The sequence below is a fragment of the Pinus tabuliformis genome, chromosome 2_1, assembly GCF_031772625.1.
Source record: "Pinus tabuliformis cultivar Carrire ecotype Pingquan chromosome 2_1, CPIR1, whole genome shotgun sequence".
NCBI lineage: Eukaryota > Viridiplantae > Streptophyta > Pinopsida > Pinales > Pinaceae > Pinus > Pinus tabuliformis.
Window position 1 is genome coordinate 999,098,811 of NC_142299.1, and position 17,584 is coordinate 999,116,394.

Genomic DNA, 17,584 nt, shown 5'->3' on the forward strand with positions numbered 1-17,584 from the left:
AGGCTTGAGAGTCAGTTGGAGATACACCAAGATTGATCAGTGAGTTCGATTTTTTGGAGCGGGGCTTGTTGAGAAAATTCGAACAAGTGACCTGTTGTAGTGAGGGGCAGTGAGTACACAGCAGAGAGGTAGAGATAGTGCTTGAGGGTCAGTACAGTGACTGAAGAGGCTGATGGAGCCACGCAGAGGCAGGAGGAGCCACGTAGAGACAACTAGAGATTGCGCAGAGGCTGAGGGGCCTGCGTGGGTGGCACAAAGGGCCAGAGCGCTGGCGCAGAGAGTTAGAAGGCTGACACAAAGGGTTCAGGAGCTACGCTGAGGCTAGCAGGGCTGATGAAGAGCCTAGGAGAAGCGTCGAAAGGATTTTCGTGGGGCAGACTAGAGCTGAGAGGCTAAATATCTGTCTTCGAGAAGAGGTATTACTGCCGTGTAACAATCTTTGTTGGGTGAGCCAGTTTGGCACCCTAGTTGTACTCAAGAAATCTGCATAATAATAAAGCCCTCAGAACTACTGCATCGGTTTTCCCGCATTGGGTTTTTCCAAGGATGATTGTCCAAAAATAATGGTGTCCCTTGTGTGTTTGTCTAGTATTTCAATTGTTGATCAGTATATGAGTTAAGGCTGCATTTGTGTTTATTTTCAGTATTTATATGTATAAATAACTTGTGAAGAAATAAACAAGTGGGTGAAATAAACCAGATAATGCAGTAGGGATTTCTAATGTGTTAGACTTAGAAATTTCAACACTCGCAAATCGTAGAAAGACAACTTTCAGTAGCTATAGAATCACGACTTTCGGTAGCTCACAGATCACAAAATGACAACTTTCGGTAGCTTTAGAATGATGACTTTCGGTCTAAGTTGTCGGAAACGGCTACCTCCAACCCCAAAAACAACGGATCCCATTTCAGATTCGGATCCGTGTACGAAATGCAGGAAAAACACAGACAAAACGTATTTGTGGAGGTTTTTTTCCAGAAACGAGAAGTTTTTGTTTCAACCGTTTTCTCAGTGTTTTGGTTGAAAAACGACTTGTTTAAAAAATTCTCCAAAATGTTTTCGGATTTCGTGATGCGTATTTCACTAATCCAAAAATGTATCCCGAAATTTGCCCGTTGGGAACAATCATTTTTTGTTTTCGATCTTCCATTCCTTTGACCACCGAACCTAACCTAAAAGGTTAAATTCGTGACTGCCGTCAGAGTGAAACATTATCGCTGGAGTGAGCTGCCAAGTGATTGTTCAGTGTTTGTCTGCCGCTCGAGTTCAGTTCAATGTTTGTCTTTTCGCTGGAGGAGTGCTGAGTGTTTGTGTTCAGTGAGCCGCAAACTGGGGTGAGCCGTTGAGACTCGAGAGTCGATTGTGCAGACTGCGGAAAGGACTTGACTGTGCGGAAAGGACTCGACTATGTAGACTTTGCAGGTGTCGCTATTATTGAAAGAAAAAATTCTATGTTGTCTCTGTCTTGGATATAGGTCGGACTGCTTAGTGTGTTGCACAGAGGTCTGCCCTAACCACAGAAAAGCATAAATTCATGTGCCCAGAACTGTTGCAGTAACCCACCGAGACAAGGAAGAATAGTTAGGATTGCTTGATAATGATGTTTCGTGTGTTTCATTCACGTTGTCCATTTGCTAAAATATGAATCTGAAGGCTATCTTAATCTCCCCAACTACAAACACCTAATTATCTCACCTGCATCACTTGTAGGTCCTATCACTGCATTTTATTGTGTGCACTATGTTCTTTACAGTAAGACGTTGCATCATATAATGTGCTATTACATGCCTTATTACTGCTTCTTGTAGCATAGAAACACTAAGAACTCAGAAAGATTGTCACTATCATGATCATGTATCAAACAATAGTAAGATAGTAGATACACCTATCTTGTGTCATCTTTGGATAAAATCTCCTCCTCACTACCTTAAAAGAGCTAGTCAAGATCTATCAAATGTTTTTTCACACTAAAACAATAACATTCCACCAAAGTTGAATAAAGAGGGCAGAGTTGTGGCATGCTTAAGCCTCTATTCAATTTTTCTAGGTTTAAATGCCCAGGTTTCATTTGAGTATAGATATTAGTTTATAAATGGTCCTCAAATTGTTAAATGCTTCTCACTAATAGAAAATTTGTGTTCATGTTAGTACATTCCCTTGAATTTGTTAGGAATAAAATCTTGCTTGAGATTCCTTTGTTGAAAGTACAAGTATAATTTTAAAATAAATTTTATAATGTTTTCTACCATGACCTCATGACAATGTTTGAGATAGTTCTTATAATGATAGAAATAAAGTTTTACTAGGGTTTTCTTGAGATTTGAGATACATATTTTAATTTTTAAGTTTGTAACTTGTTTTGAACTTTTGAAATACATATTTGTCAATTTTATTTTGCAGTTTCATTTACATCATCATCATCATTCATGGCAACTTCAAGTTCAACCATTCGTGAGGCAGAGGAAGTGGAACATGAAATTGAATCTGCCCCTAAAGTTGATCCAAAGTCACCACTTTGGAAATATGTAACTATTGTTGGGAAGATCCAAGGAGGGGGATCATTGGCATGGGTTTGTAGTGAGTGTAAAAAGGAGTATAAGGGATCATACACATGGGTTAAAGCACATTTGCTTAGGTTAAAAGGCAATATGGTTCGAATATGCAGTGGCCCTCCTAAAGAGAATGGGACAAATGGAAATGGTTTAAGCAAGGAAAAACTTGCAAAATATAAAAAGAACAAGGCAAGGCAGATGCTAAAGCAAATGAGGCAAATCTCACCTCCCATTTAAAACCCAACAAGGTTGGGAGCATCTTCATCAAAGCCTCCACTTCATTTTCATGGAATTGTTTGTTCAAAGCGGTCTAATTTGGGACCGCTTGAAAGGAGTTTTAATAATGACGCTCGAGAGATAGCAAATGCAGCTATAGGTCAATGCATTTATGCAAATGGTCTTCCCTTTAACCTTGTGCGATCTCCTTACTGGGCAAAGATGATAAAGCAATGAATGAAGCCCCAAGAGGGTTCAAAAGCCTTGGATATTAGAAGGTATGCACCACAATGTTGAGTGCTGAAAAGTTAGATTTGGAGGTTAAATTAAGCCCCATTCGTAATTCATGGCACATTTCAGGGGTGTCCATCATTTCTGATGGATGGAAAGATCAAAGAAATAGGTCTTTGATCAATGTGATTGCTCAGAGCCCAAAGGGGGCAATGTTTTTGAAGGTAGTGAATTGTGAGGGGCAGATGAAAGATTCTCAATTGAATTGGTGGGGCCAGAAAATGTTGTCCAAGTAATAACTGACAATGCAATGGTGTGTAGAGCAGCAGGCCCAATTATTGAAGGCAAATATCAGCACATCTTTTGGACCCCTTGTGCTGTACATTCGTTGAACCTCATGTTGAGCAAGATGGGGAAGCAAATTGAGTGGATTCGAGTTATTTTTGAAGAGGCAAAAAAAATTCATGCCTTTATCACAAACCACCACATGTCCCAAGGCATCTAAGGGAATTTGCGAAGTTGGAGCTCCTTAAGGTACCTATACTTCTAAATTGGATTCTCAAATGTCATGATTCGTGAATCATAATAGTTATTCAATCAAATTATGATTTTTAATTTGTTGAAATTTGAAACATTGGCAATTTGGCACCTGCAGGTTGCCGAGACTTGATTTGCTTCTCACATCATAGTCTTAACAAGGCTTACGTAGGTGAAAGATGCATTACAGTCAATGGTATGCATTTCTCTTTGGAATCAGTGGAGGCAATCCCAATCTGATAGAGCACAAGCAGTGAAATAGTTGGTTGTTGATGATGAATGGTGGGATAGAGTGGAATACCTCTTGGAATTTACTAAGTCAATTATGGATTTGCTCCATATTTTTGACACAAATATTCCTAATTTAGGAGAGGTGTATGAGGGCATTGATTCCATGATAGAACATATAAAGTTGGTTATAAATGCCAAGGAGAATGACCCAGATGAATTCTTTTATAGAGAAGTAAAAGATATATTGACCAAAAGGTGGAACAAGATGACCACCTCATTGCACCTTTTGGCCTATGCAGTGAATCCAAAATATTATGCTGTAGAGTTGCTAAGTGATCTAGAAAGCACTGCACCAAACAAAGACCCAAAAGTCGCAGGAGGGTTTAAAAATGCTTTTAGAAAGTTTTTTGTAGATCCCGAAATTGGGTTTCGGATTTGCGCAGAGTTTTCTCATTTTGTGGGATCAGAGGGTTGGGGTTTTGATATTGACTGTATGTGGGACAAGACTAGTTTAAGTCCAATTGATTGGTGGAACTACTATGGTGGGGTACTTCCACATATCCAAAACTTGGCCATCATGATCTTGTCACAGGTTGCTAGTTCCTCTTCAGCAAAAATGAACTGGAGTACATACGACTTCATCCATTTAGTGAAGCGAAACAGATTGGGCTCTAAGAAGGCTGAGGAACTAGTGTATGTTCATTCAAACCTTCGCCTTTTGTCACACAAGAGAGATGAATACAAATTTGGGACCACCAAATTATGATACATGGAACCAGAATTGCCTGACTTGGATATGACATTGAATGCCATGTTTCGTATGACTTTGTTTGATCACCAATAGGTGGATCTTCAAGTGGACATGGCAGCAATGTTCCCACTTTTGGAGAGGATGTGGAACTTCTTAGTTACAGGAATGAAGACATATTTGATGATATGTAAATGTAATTTATGATGGTGTTTTAAGTTTCAAACTTTTGAACAACCATATGAATCATGAATAATGATAGTAGACTGCCAGTCATAGTTCATTTTGTACTTTGTACTATGTAGTATGCATTATTAATTTTGGTGATGATGTTGTAACTTGTCATGTTGATAACTTGATGATTGAAATTTGAAACAGAAACTTGATGAGATGTTGAATCATGAATGTTATAATCATTAATGATGATGACAATGTTTATGCTGAATTGATGATGATGAATCCTGATAGATCATAGATGATAATTGATTATGTATTTTCATCTTTAGATATAATTTAAATTCTAAAATATGAATGGTAATATGAAATTCTATATATATATATATATATATGTATATGTTTTAAAACTCCGACTTCGACTCTGACTTAGCCGAGGGTCGACTCTGACTCAGTATCGACTCAGTCGGCTCGATTTCAATGACTCAATCATCGTAAAAAATACGTTAAATATTTATTTTTTATAAAAACACATAATTTTAAAGATTTTCATTCATGTTTCCAAACACACAGCATTAGAATATAGATAGATCATAGAAGACAACATATGATCAAAGTAGGCTCATGAATATATCCATTATATCAAAATGGCACCCTGGGCACTGTCCAATACATACACGATGATGATATAGAGATCAAAACAAAAACACATAACCAAGGAGGCTAGAAATGGCCTCTACAACAAAAGTTTGTGACCAGTACTACTGACTACTGCTAGAGTTGCCAACATCATTTGGCTTAGTGTTACTTGGGAGCGGGAGTGAAAGCGGGGAGCGGGAGCAACATTTTTAGAAGCTCCCGGTTTGGGAGCGAATCCTAGAGGAGTTCGACAACCAATGTCACTGACATCAAGGTACATAGAGGGATTGGTGCTCTTGATTAAATACGAGTTCCATACCCTAATACATGACAAAATTCAATGGAAACATTGCAATCCCCTAATCCTGAAATCCTGAAAAACTGATAAGTCTGCTGGATTTTGAATGAAATCTAAAATTCTTCTTTCTCCATATGAAATCCAATGAGGCCGGAACCACTCTCAAACATCCTGAGTCATTTCTAGGTAATGTTAAAAATTTAAGTAAAAGTGACATTTTCCTTAATCTTCATTTGACATTCTCCTTAATCTTCATTTTCATCCTTTTACTTTAAGAATTTAACATTACCATGAATAGCATATCAATACTAGGTATCAGAGTCAGACAGGGAAACCCATGAGTCAAACAGGGAAGCCCAAGGAGTCCCCAAAAATAAAAATAAAATAAAAAAAGCTGTTTTTTTGGGTTCACTGGCCGCTGTACGTAACCCGACCGGGTTGATATGGACTCGGCCAAGCTGGCCGGGTTAATACCGAGACGACCGAGTTGTGTAACAACTCGGCCAGCTCGGTATTAACCCGGCCGGCCGAACCGGTTCAATGGCCGGGTCAAATTTTTTTTGACCGACTCGGACCAACTCAGCCGAGTCAATTCCGAACCAGCCGGGTTTAAAAACACTGATATATATATATATATATATATATATGTGCCATTTCCTGCCGTATTGTATCTAGATTTTTTGAAAAATTTCTGTATCCGTTTCAAACCCTGTATCCGTTTCTGTGCAACTTAGCTTTCGGTAGCTCGCAGATCCTAGACTTTTCTGTAGCTTTCAGATTTCAGACTTTTCTGTAGCTCGGCCCTGCAATTTCAGAAGTGTACAAACCAATGAATGAATGATGTGATGTGTGATGAGATGCCTCTAAATGATGTCAAGTGATGTCTATTTATATGTGGTCAGGGGGTCGAATTTCCTCTTCCAAACCAACTTGAACTTTTGTGCACATGTGGGTTTCACATTAAAAATAATATTTTTCCTTCACCAAATTAAATTCATCCAAGGGCCAGGAGGGGTGTTTCTTGATGACGAAGGCTGTCGAAAGGAGGGAATTTGTCCCTGAGCTACCAAATTAACATGCACAATTTATTAGTTTGCGAGATTAGCTTAGTTCAATGCAGGGCTTGGTCTATTTCATGAGTGCCATGTCTTTAAGGATGTGCAGAGGTATGTTATAGTACTTTTGGTTGTTGCACTTCTATAAGATAAGAGAAAATGAGAACCAAAGTTAGTTGCTGAGGTTTAAAAGAAATAATGAAAAGTAAAATGTTGAGACAAATAAACATATTTCTGCGCAATATTTCTTAGTTTACATTCATTAGAGTTTATTAATCAAAATTTACAATGCTTCTGGATCTATAAGCTATTATTTGCAAGTATGTTTAATTTCTCGTTTTTGATGTAATATATCAGGACAGTATGCTTAATTTCTTGTTTTTGCTGTAATATATCAGGACAAATTTGTCAATTCCTTAGTCCATCCTTCATGCCACAGCTTCAAGGTTCACACTATGGGCCTAGGAGGCATTATATATGCATGCCTGCTTATTGTGATCCCTATGGGCCCATAGGGCTTACAAGTCACAAGCATTACGAGTCCTGGATCCATAAACTATAATTACACAAGTATGTTTAATTTCTTGTTTTTGGTGTAATATATCAGGACAAATTTGTTAATTCCTTAGTCTATCCTTCATGCCACAACATGGCTTCTTCAAGGCTCCCATTATGGGCCTATGATGCTTTATATATGCTTACCTACTTAGCATGATTCCTGTTGCTCATAGGGCTTAAAGTCACAAGCCGTTAGTTTATAATGTATCGATCATATGGGCCTACAAAACGTCAAGGTTAGTGTGAGGATCAATCGATAGTGTTAAACATGTAACGACTTACATACATTAAGTATTAGATCATGTCAAATATTTGGCACATGCCCATATTGGCATATTAGTGTCTTTATGTGTGTGGATGTATGTACGTATCTGCACTTGAAAATCTCTAGCATATAACAAAGCGGTTTTTGTAATAACAGTGTTGTTTCCTTGTATGAGAACTTTGTTGTTTTTGACCATTTTTGTCAATTATTTCTGAAAATTTGCTGCCGAAGTATATGGAATAAAACATTTTTAAGCTAAAAATGCCAAGGGAAGACTAGGGTTAGGAAGCATTCGTCTACGGTAGTGTGAAATATTTCCTTTAAGAATGTTCCAACTAAATACTCATGGTTAGTTGCTATCGTGAGGCATTTTTTTGGCCTTAAAAAGAAAAATAAAAATTATTCAGTTATTAATCATTTTCACTCTCTAAAGTCACTTATTTTTTATAATATTGATAATATTTTCCAAAATTTACAAGTTTAAAAAATAAATTGTATGTTTTAAATCGAATATATATATATATATATATATATATATATATATATATGATTTTTTCTAACCAAAATAATTCCCTATAATGCTATACTTAGATATAATACTTGAATCCTTAAAAAATACCCAAGTATCAAAATCTGAAAATGAGAAATGGCAGGAAATAGGTTTCCCAAAATGTGTACAAGAAACACCTATAATGTGTTGGAAACATGAGAGACACTTGGGAAGTTGTAGGCAATGAGAGGAAACCCTACAAACAATTTGTGTCCCCAGGAAAAAATCATCAAGTAAATTCTTCCATTAAATCTTACTACGTGCTCTTTCCTTGTTGGTTTGTTTCTTTTAATACTTTTGAGGTTTTTATTGTTATATGATAGGATTAATGGGGTTTTTAAGGATTAGTATAGGTGTTATTATTTTTGTTTTTAAAAGTAAAAATAAGGAAAAAAACCGTTTGCAAGAAATGATGGACAAGTTTTGAAAAACGCTGGGAAACTACTTGAGCATTTTTCAGAATTGGTCAGAAACTACTGACCTTTTTATGGAATCCTTGAAACATTTTTGGGGTCTAGAAACGCATTCCCAGCCCACCATAAATCATTTTTGGTTACATTATTAATTAGGTTGCAAGATTAGTATAGCTTATCACATGGCTTGCTTTATGTAGCAATTGCCATGCCTGTATTGCCATGCAGTGGTTGTTTAGCACTCTTGGTTGTATAACTTCTATCCGATTAGATCAAATGAGACACCCTGGTGCAATTATTTATCCCATATACTTCAACCAATGGACATGGCCTTTCAATGCCCTCGAGCATTGGAGCAAAATGGTTTTACCGAGCAAAAAAAGTTTTATTTGTTAAGTTTTCAAAATGAATATGTAAATTCTCTGAGATATAATGTCATGTCCCTTCCTAAACACATTTGTAACAGGGTGTTTTTACACATTTTTGCACAATTTTGGCTAAGGAAAAGAACCTAACATTTTCGACTTAGGGACTTAGGAGGAAATTCGACTTTATTTGGTTGCTAGTGGAATGTGAGGGCCACCCATGTGGGAATTCGAACTAGGCCATTCAAATGGCTTGGAGGGAATTCGAAGAGTTGGATGGAGGGGCCCACATGAGGCAAGGAAGGCCCACGAAGATAAAAGGAGGAGAAGGCTCTCATTTGGATTCATTCATTCACCTTGCAAATCGAAATTACTTGACTGTTCGCTCTACTGTTTAGTCGAGTCAACCGGCTGTTTAGCCATGAATCTCTCAAGCGGGAGATTCAACCTTACCTTCGGGGGACCTTGAGTGCCTGCCCTAGGAAGGCAGTTCCATCAGCATTTCAGGAGATCCAGGAGTGTGTTACAACACTACCATTCAGCCACATACATGGAGTGCGTATTTTTGGGCTATTTGAAGAATACGCAGGAGGAGTTTGAGCCACTGTTGATCAGTCATTTGCCGGGAGAGTTAGAGGATTTGGAGAGCAACAATAGGCCAACATTTCTTGAGAGTTTTGGAGCCAACATAACCAAGTTAGCCAACAACCCAGCTGTTTGAATTCTTGGGCTTGGGGAAAGCGTAGAGGGCCAGTCCAGCATTTTCGTGGGGCTTAGGGGTAGGTGCTACAACCCTAAAGCTCATCAGGGAAGTTGGGGGATTTGCAGTAGGGGTCAGCCCAACACTTTGGGACATTTTCCGGAAGGATTTAGAGGCATGATCCAACATGCTGAGTTTTGCAATTGTAGCCGAAGTTGGGCTCCTTGGGGGTCAAATTTCAGAAATCTAAACCAGCTAAATTCCTTCGCGGGTTTTTCTAGGTTTAGGTCAAGGAGTCAGGAGCTCAAATCTTATAATTTTCTGAGCAGGGGAAGTGGTGTTTCCAGCCATTCGAAGTTAGCAGAAAGGGCAGTTTTCTGGGCAGCGCAGTGCACATTGGTGCAGTAGTTGAGGCAACCATCGATTCAGTCATTTCTCACCTGGGTTTGGTCATGCTTGTCCATTGAGACAAGCCTAGGTGCACCACTCTTTTATCTATTGTATTTTGCCCTTGAAGGATTAATAAAATGGCTCAGCAGTTCATTATTTCCAGCGTTTCCATAGGTGCTTAATATATATTTCGTTTTTATATTTGTTGAACTTATTATATGCTTTATATCACTTGTATTCCTACTTAGGAACATCACAGTGGTATGAGAGCCTAGTTCTTGGCTTAGTTGTGAGGATTTTCTCCTATGAGAGAAGGGGAATAACAGAACATCACATACAGAAGGCAGAGGTACCAGAGCAGGGAAAGAGAGCTAGAGATTACTTCAGACACGAAAGACAAAGGGAAGGCAGTGGTAGAAGAGGAGGACATGGTGGAACCCAAGTGCAGGGAAGAGATGGCTTTCGATTGCCTCCTAAGGGCCTTGAATGACTTAGCCAAGGGCCAGAAAGACATGCTGGAGGAGATAAAGCTGCAGAATAGAGAGAGGACCACTCCTAGAGGGTTTCTATTTGGGGAAACTTATGGAGCCTCCCAGCCATTCGATCACCCTTCACCAGCAACACCAACACCCATCGGCTAGTGGGCCAACTTGAGCCACACTGCCCTTTTTTGTGCCAGTAGCACAAATCGAACTAGCAAGGGGTGAAGACCCCATACAAATGGGAGATCGTTTTAGAGACTGGCAATCTATGGAGGCAGACTTCAGGGAAGCACTCTCTTTCAAAGATTTCTGCAAGCTCAAGCAAAGTGAGAAGAACATGGGTTATGGAGGATAAGGGACCCAGAACTATGAGCTGCAAAGGACCATAGGGAGGATGTGCTTCCCTACTTTCGATGGCGCTGCCAAGTGCACTGCTAGGGCTTGGGTTGAGAAGATGGACACCTACTTCCAGCTCAACCGGATGACAAAACAGGATGCCATCAAGATGGCCACGCTACACATGGAGGGGGAAGCCCATGGCTGGTGGTTTTATGGCTTGGCCACCCTAGGGCATGCCAATTTGGCTTCTTATGAGGATTTCACCAGGAGGGTGGTGGAGTGTTTTTACCAAAGAGATCCAGAGGCCCATTTCAGAGAGTTGACCCAATTGCGCCAGACAGGCAATTCGGAGCAGTACATATTAGAGTTTCTGCGAGTATCAATGATGGTTCCGGATCTATGAGAGGCCAGGAGGGTATACACCTTCATTGAGGGCTTCCTTGAGCCCCTGCATGGACTGGTGAAGTCACGTAGACCCTCCGCGCTATAGGAGGCAATTTTGTGACTAGAGATCTACAGGGGGCCATCCCCAAGACTAGAGCACCTTTTCCTGCACAAACCCCTTTTCCACAGAAGGGGTGTGAGACTAGACCTCCACATTAGAGGACCACATAGGGGCGGGGACAACTAGATGTTGAGACACAAAAGGACCTCATGAGGAGGAAGTTGTGCTTCACATGCAAGGAGCCTTGGGCACTAGACCATCGGTGCATTGCTGGCAAAGAACACTACATTGAGGTCTTTTCAGACAATGATCGGGAGGACGAGGTGGAGTAGGAGTGTGGTGTGGGAGATGGTGAGAGTTTGGTAGATGGAGGGCCACCTCCACAGGGAGAGGCATCCCTTGCCCCATCCAGGGGAGTCCTTGCTTCCTTATGCAGGGTTCCCAAATTTTTGACATTGAGGATCAGAGGCACCATATAGGGGCAGTGGGTGTCAGTCCTAGTTGACAGTGGGGCTACCCACAACTTCATAGATGCCCAGTTGGTTCAGAGGAGGGGCCTCACCACGACTGAGTTTGAGGGCTTTTCAGTCCTAGTACTAGGTGACCGCACCATACAGTGCACTCGATATGTGCCTGCTTTGACAGTAGTTATGGGGAACTACTCGATGATGAACCATTTCTTTGTGGTCGATGTGCCAGACACCAATGTGGTGATGGGTGTCTAGTGGCTGTACTCCCTTGGGTGAGTCACTACAGATTGGTGGAAGCCAAAAATGGAGCTCATTAGGCCAGATGGAAAACTGGTAGTTCTGAGAGGCATGCAGTGCTATCCACCTCAAACAGTCTCGGCCCATAGGATGGAGGCAGATCTGTGACATGGGGACATTGCATGGGCAGTGGAGCTGAGGATTTCGGAGGTTGGGGGATAGGCCCAGCCACCACCACCAGACATATAGGCCTTGCTGGACAGATACACAGTGGTGTTTGGGGACATTCCACTAGGGCAACTGCCAGACAAGGGATTCGAGCACACTATTGAGTTGGAGCCGGGTGTGCAGGCGGTGATCACCACCCCTTATAAGCATCCCAACGCCTATAAGGATGAGATAGAGAATGCCATTCAAGAGCTGTGAGCATTGGGCTGTATCAGGCCAAGTTCCAGTCCCTTCACTTCTTCAGTAGTATTGGTGAAGAAGGATGGGACCTTACGCATGTGCATTGACTACCAGGCCCTCAACCGGAAGACATTGAAGAACAGGTACCCCATCCCCCGCATAGATGAGTTGATGGATGAGCTTAGAGGAGCCAAGTACTTCTCTAAGATCGATCTGTGTTCGGGGTACCACCAGATCAGGGTGAGGGATCAGGACATCCCTAAGACAACTTTTCGGTGCCACTATGGGCACTTCGAGTTCCTGGTCATGCCATTTGGGCTGACCAATGCTCCGGCCACTTTCCAGTCATGCATGAACCATGTCTTCTAGGGACAATTGAGGAGGTTTGTGCTAGTTTTCTTTAATGATATCTTGATTTACAGCCGAACATGGGAGGAGCATCTCCAACACTTGGAGGAGGTACTATGCATTCTGGAGGAGCAACAGTTTTATGCCAAACTATCCAAGTGCGAGTTTGGCTTGACAAAGATGCTCTACCTAGGGCATATCATCAGTGCTGATGGGGTGAAGGTCCATGAGGAGAAGATACAGGCCATCCGGGATTGGCCGGTACCACAAGATGTGACTGCGTTGAGGGGTTTCTTGGGCATTTGCACCTACTACGAGAAGTTTTTCAAGGGGTTTTCATCGCTGACAACAACCTTGACCGATTTGACCAAGAGAGGGGCTTTCACATGGATTGGTGGAGCCCAGGTTGCCTTTGATCACCTTAAGGAGGTGATGAGCAGTTGCCCGGTCTTGGCACTTCCAGATTTTTCCCAACCCTTCACCATGGAGTGTAATGCATCCGGGGTGGGAGTTGGAGCAATTTTGTCACAGGATGGGCATCCGAATGCTTTTGAGAGCTGAAAGCTCCTACCGCATGAGCTATCATACTCCATATATGACAAAGAGATGTTGGCCATCATGCATGCATTGGCCAAGTTTCGACAATACTTGGTAGGCAACAGGTTTCGGGTGAAGACTAATCACAACAGTGTTCATCACTTCATGGGGCAACAGGGCCTCAATGATAGGCAACTGAGATGGGTCATCAAGGTGCAGGCCTATGACTTTGATATAGAGTATGTGCAGGGAAAGCACAATGTGGTGGCCGATGCTCTATCTCAGACACCAGTTGGTCTATCACTCATGAGCATCTGCCATGATTGGAAGGCTCAGCTATTGGTGGAGTACTCCAAGGACAGGAGGGCATGCGAGGTCTTGGAGGGCACTCACGCAGATGAGCGCTACCGAGTGATGGATGAGGTCATCTATTACAAGGGGTGCATTTTCCTGGTACCCAACTTGCAGTTGAGAGATAGAGTGCTCCAAGCAGCACATGACTCGCCATTATCCAGGCACCAGGGGTTCCGGAAGACATATATGGCAGTTAGGGAGAGATTCACGTGGAAGGGCCTCAAGGGGGACGTGTTGAAGCACGTATAGGAGTGTGAGGCATGTCAGTGGAACAAGGGGGCGCTGATTCACTCTGCAGGATTGCTACAACTGCTTCCCATCCTTGGGAAATGGGAAAGTATATCTATGGGTTTCATCACAGGGCTCCCCACAATGCAGGGGAAGGACTACATTTATGTAGTGGTCGACAGGTTGACCAAATATGTCCACTTTTTTGCCATCCCCACCAAGTACACGACTGCACAGGTTGCAAAATTGTTCTTTCGGGAGATCTTCTGGTTGCACGGGCTCCCTAAGAACATTGTGAGTGACAGGGACAATAGGTTCATGGGAGGTTTTTGGCAGGAGCTTTTCAGATTGGTCGGGACCGAGCTCACTCCTAGCACAAGCTACCACCCCTAGACAGATGGCCAGACAGAGCGAGTTAATCAGTGGTTGGAGGGGTATTTGAGGAACTACGTGACGGGACAGTAGAGGGCTTGGATCCGGTGGTTGCATTTGGGTGAGTACTGCTACAACACCACCCACCACATGTCCATTGGTATGACTCATTTCCGTGCTTTGTATGGATATGATGCATTATCTTTTGCTGATGTTGTTTTTGGAGACAGCCGGGCCCCAAAGGCCAAAGATTGGATCCAAGAGAGCCAAGACATCCTCAAGGCTCTCAAGGATAACTTGGTGACAACACAAAACCAGCAGAAGGTGTACGCAGACTTGGAGGGGGACTTGGTGTACCTCCAGCTACAACCTTACAGGTAGTCCACGTTGAAGCATAAGGGGGTTGAGAAGCTACAACCCTGCTTCTATGGGCCATACCGGGTGATCAGATGAGTTGGGGAGGTGGCCTATGAGTTGGAGTTGCCTCCAGGGAGCAGGATCCACGATGTATTTCATGTCTCATGCCTTAAAAAGGTGCTCGGACAACAGGTGACAACAACTGGATGATGAGGGCCACTTGGTTTTGGAGCCTGAGGCCATCTTGGAGAGGAGGGAGAGGAAACTGAGGAGCAGGATCATCAGGGAGTTCATGGTACATTAGAAGAACTTGTCGGATGAGGATGCCACCTGGGAGGGTGAACACATTTTGGAGCACCCAGCTTTGAGCTTGCTTGAGGGCAAACAACATTTGGGAGGGGAGGACTGTCATGTACCTTTCCAAACACATTTGTAACAGGGTGTTTTTACACATTTTTGCACAATTTTGGCTAAGGAAAAGAACCCAACATTTTCGACTTAGGGACTTAGGAGGAAATTTTACTTTATTTGGTTGCTAGTGGAATGTGGGGGTGACCCACGTGGGAATTTGAACTAGGCCATTCGAATGGCTTTGAGGGAATTTGAAGTGTTGGATGGAGGGGTCCACATGAGGCAAGGAAGACCCACGAAGATAAAAGGAAGAGAAGGCTCTCATTTGGATTCATTCATTCACCTTGTAAATCGAAATTACTTGATTGTTCGCTTTGATGTTTAGCCGAGTCAGCCCATTGTTTAGCCACGAATCTCTCAAGTGGGAGATTTAACCTTACCTTCGGGGGCCCTTGAGTGCCCGCCCTAGGAAGGAAGTTCCATCAACATTTCAGGAGATCCGGGAGTGTGTTACAACACTACCATTTAGTCACATACATGGAGTGCGTATTTCTGGGCTAGTTGAAGAATACACAAGAGGTGTTTGAGCCACCCTTGATCAATCATTTGCCGGGAGAGTTAGAGGATTTGGATAGCAGCAGTAGGCTAACATTTCTTGAGAGTTTTGGAGCCAGCAACCCAACAATTCGAATTCCCAGGCTTGGGGATAGTGCAGAGGGCCAATCCAATGTTTTCGTGGGGCTTAGGGGCGGGTGCTATAGCCCGGAAGCTCATCCGGGAAGTCAAGGGATTTACAGTAGGGGTCAGCTCAGCTCTTTGGGTCATGATCTGGAAGGATTTACGGGCAGAATCCAGTAGGCTGAGTTTTGCGGTTGTAGCAGAAGTTGGGCTCCTTGGGGGCCGAATTTCAGAAGTCTAAACCAACTAAATTCCTTCGTGAGTTTTTTTGGGTTTAGGCCACGTTTAGGCCAAGGAGTCAAGGGCTCAAATCTTATAATTTTCTGAGCACGAGAAGTGGTGATTCCAGCCATTCGATGTTAGTAGAAAGGGCAGTTTTTGGGCAGTGCAGTGCAGATTGGTGCAGCAGTTGACGCAGTCATCGGTTCAGTCATTTCTCACCTGGGTTTGGTCATGCTTGTCCATTGAGACAAGCCTAGGTGCACCACTCTTTTATCTATTGTATTTTGCCCTCAAAGGATTAATAAAATGGCTCAATAGTTCATTATTTCCAACATTTCCATGGGTGCTTAATATATATTTCGTTTTTATATTTGCTGAATTGATTGTATGTTTTATATCACTTGTATTCCTACTTAAGAACATTACATATAAATACAGATAACCTTGTGCAAGGTTTCTCAATTTACATTCATTATAATCCATCAATCAAAAGTTAAAATGATGTTTTTTGGTTCAAAGTGAGATATTTCATAATTATGTTTAGCTTCTTGGTTTTGGTGTAATATAAGACAAATTTGTCCACTCGTTATTCTTTTCATTAGACCACACCATACCTCTTTAAGTCTCCATATTGTGGGCATGTCAAGCATTATATACGTTAACCCACTTAGCATGATCCCTGGGAACCCCAGGGGTAAAAACAGTCACGAGCCTCAAATGGCTACAATGGATGAGTCATTGGCCCACGAGTCAAGGTTAGTGTGGTATACAGATAATGTTAAATACGTGTTGAAACTTAGATCATTATGTTTTGTCTTGTCAATTATTTGATAGATGTCTGTGCATCCATGTATGTATTTGCACCTTTAAGAGTCTCAAACATATCGCATGGGGATATTCGTAATAAATGTATTGTTTCTTTTTACGTGGACTTTGTTACTGGATTTGTGTGTCAAGTATTTGTGTAAATTTGTTGGTGAAGTATATTGAAGGAAACGTTTTAAGGTAAAGATGCATGGGCATGTTAGGGTTAGTAGCATTTCTCTACGGTTAATGAATATTTTCCTTTCAGAACGGGCCACTTAATTTAAATAGTTTTTTTCTGCCCCTTCTCTTCCCCTTTCCATCTTTTGTTTTTTCGTGTTACTTTTATTACAATAAAGCCAACTTCAATGTGTTTTCACTTTGCAGGAAATTGCGAAGCGCTTACCCCGGCCAACTCCATTGCAGACCTAGGAGATTGCAAAGCGCTTACCCCGGCCAACTCCATTGCAGACCTAGGAGATTTATAGATGGTTGTGTTATTATATGCTAGTCAATTCATGAGTTTATTACTTTATTTGTACAAATTAATCAAATGTACAATATGTGCTTTCAAAATTTTCTCTGAACATTCTATGCTAGAGAATCAGTGATGTATTTGGGTTGGTTTTGAAGAGCCTACCTTAATAAACTCTCATGTGAGATATTTACGATGGTTATTTGTTTTATATTTGCCAGCTTGTTTGGTTGGCTTTGGAAGGGGCAAGACACACAGTGGAGATTATGTTTTTAATTTTGATTTTAGTCAAATATCTAATATTAGTGATGCGGGATGCCATGCTTTTCCTATTACTTTATTGCTTTGCTTATCATTATTTTGAATGATTCTAATAAATTTGGAAAATAAGAGTAAGCTGGATAAAAGAATAGCCTTTTTATCAAAATTCACCAAAATTCGACAATACAATCTCAAGATTTCTTTCTTGTTGTTTAAAATACATTTTTGAATGCATAAATGGATTCAGCACCCTGAAAAATCCCGGGGCACTCAAATTATGAAGATTAAACAAT

The 17,584-nt window shown here is 41.6% G+C and overlaps 1 protein-coding gene across 3 annotated transcripts in view; it reads left to right on the forward strand.

Moving 5' to 3' along the window:
- Positions 1 to 17,339, forward strand: part of ARA6 (Ras-related small GTP-binding family protein) — a 213,240-nt gene extending 195,901 nt beyond the window's left edge. Inside the window, exon 8 of one of the 3 annotated variants that reach the window (XM_089403647.1) lies at positions 7,081 to 7,221. In XM_089403647.1, coding sequence (XP_089259773.1) covers positions 7,081 to 7,197 — 117 coding nt within the window. In that variant the 3' untranslated portion in view covers positions 7,198 to 7,221. Of the gene's footprint in view, positions 1 to 7,080; positions 7,222 to 16,942 lie in introns of those variants that run through there. The other 2 variants (XM_089403649.1, XM_089403648.1) reach the window with 2 other exon arrangements.
- The last annotated feature ends 245 nt before the right edge of the window (positions 17,340 to 17,584 follow it).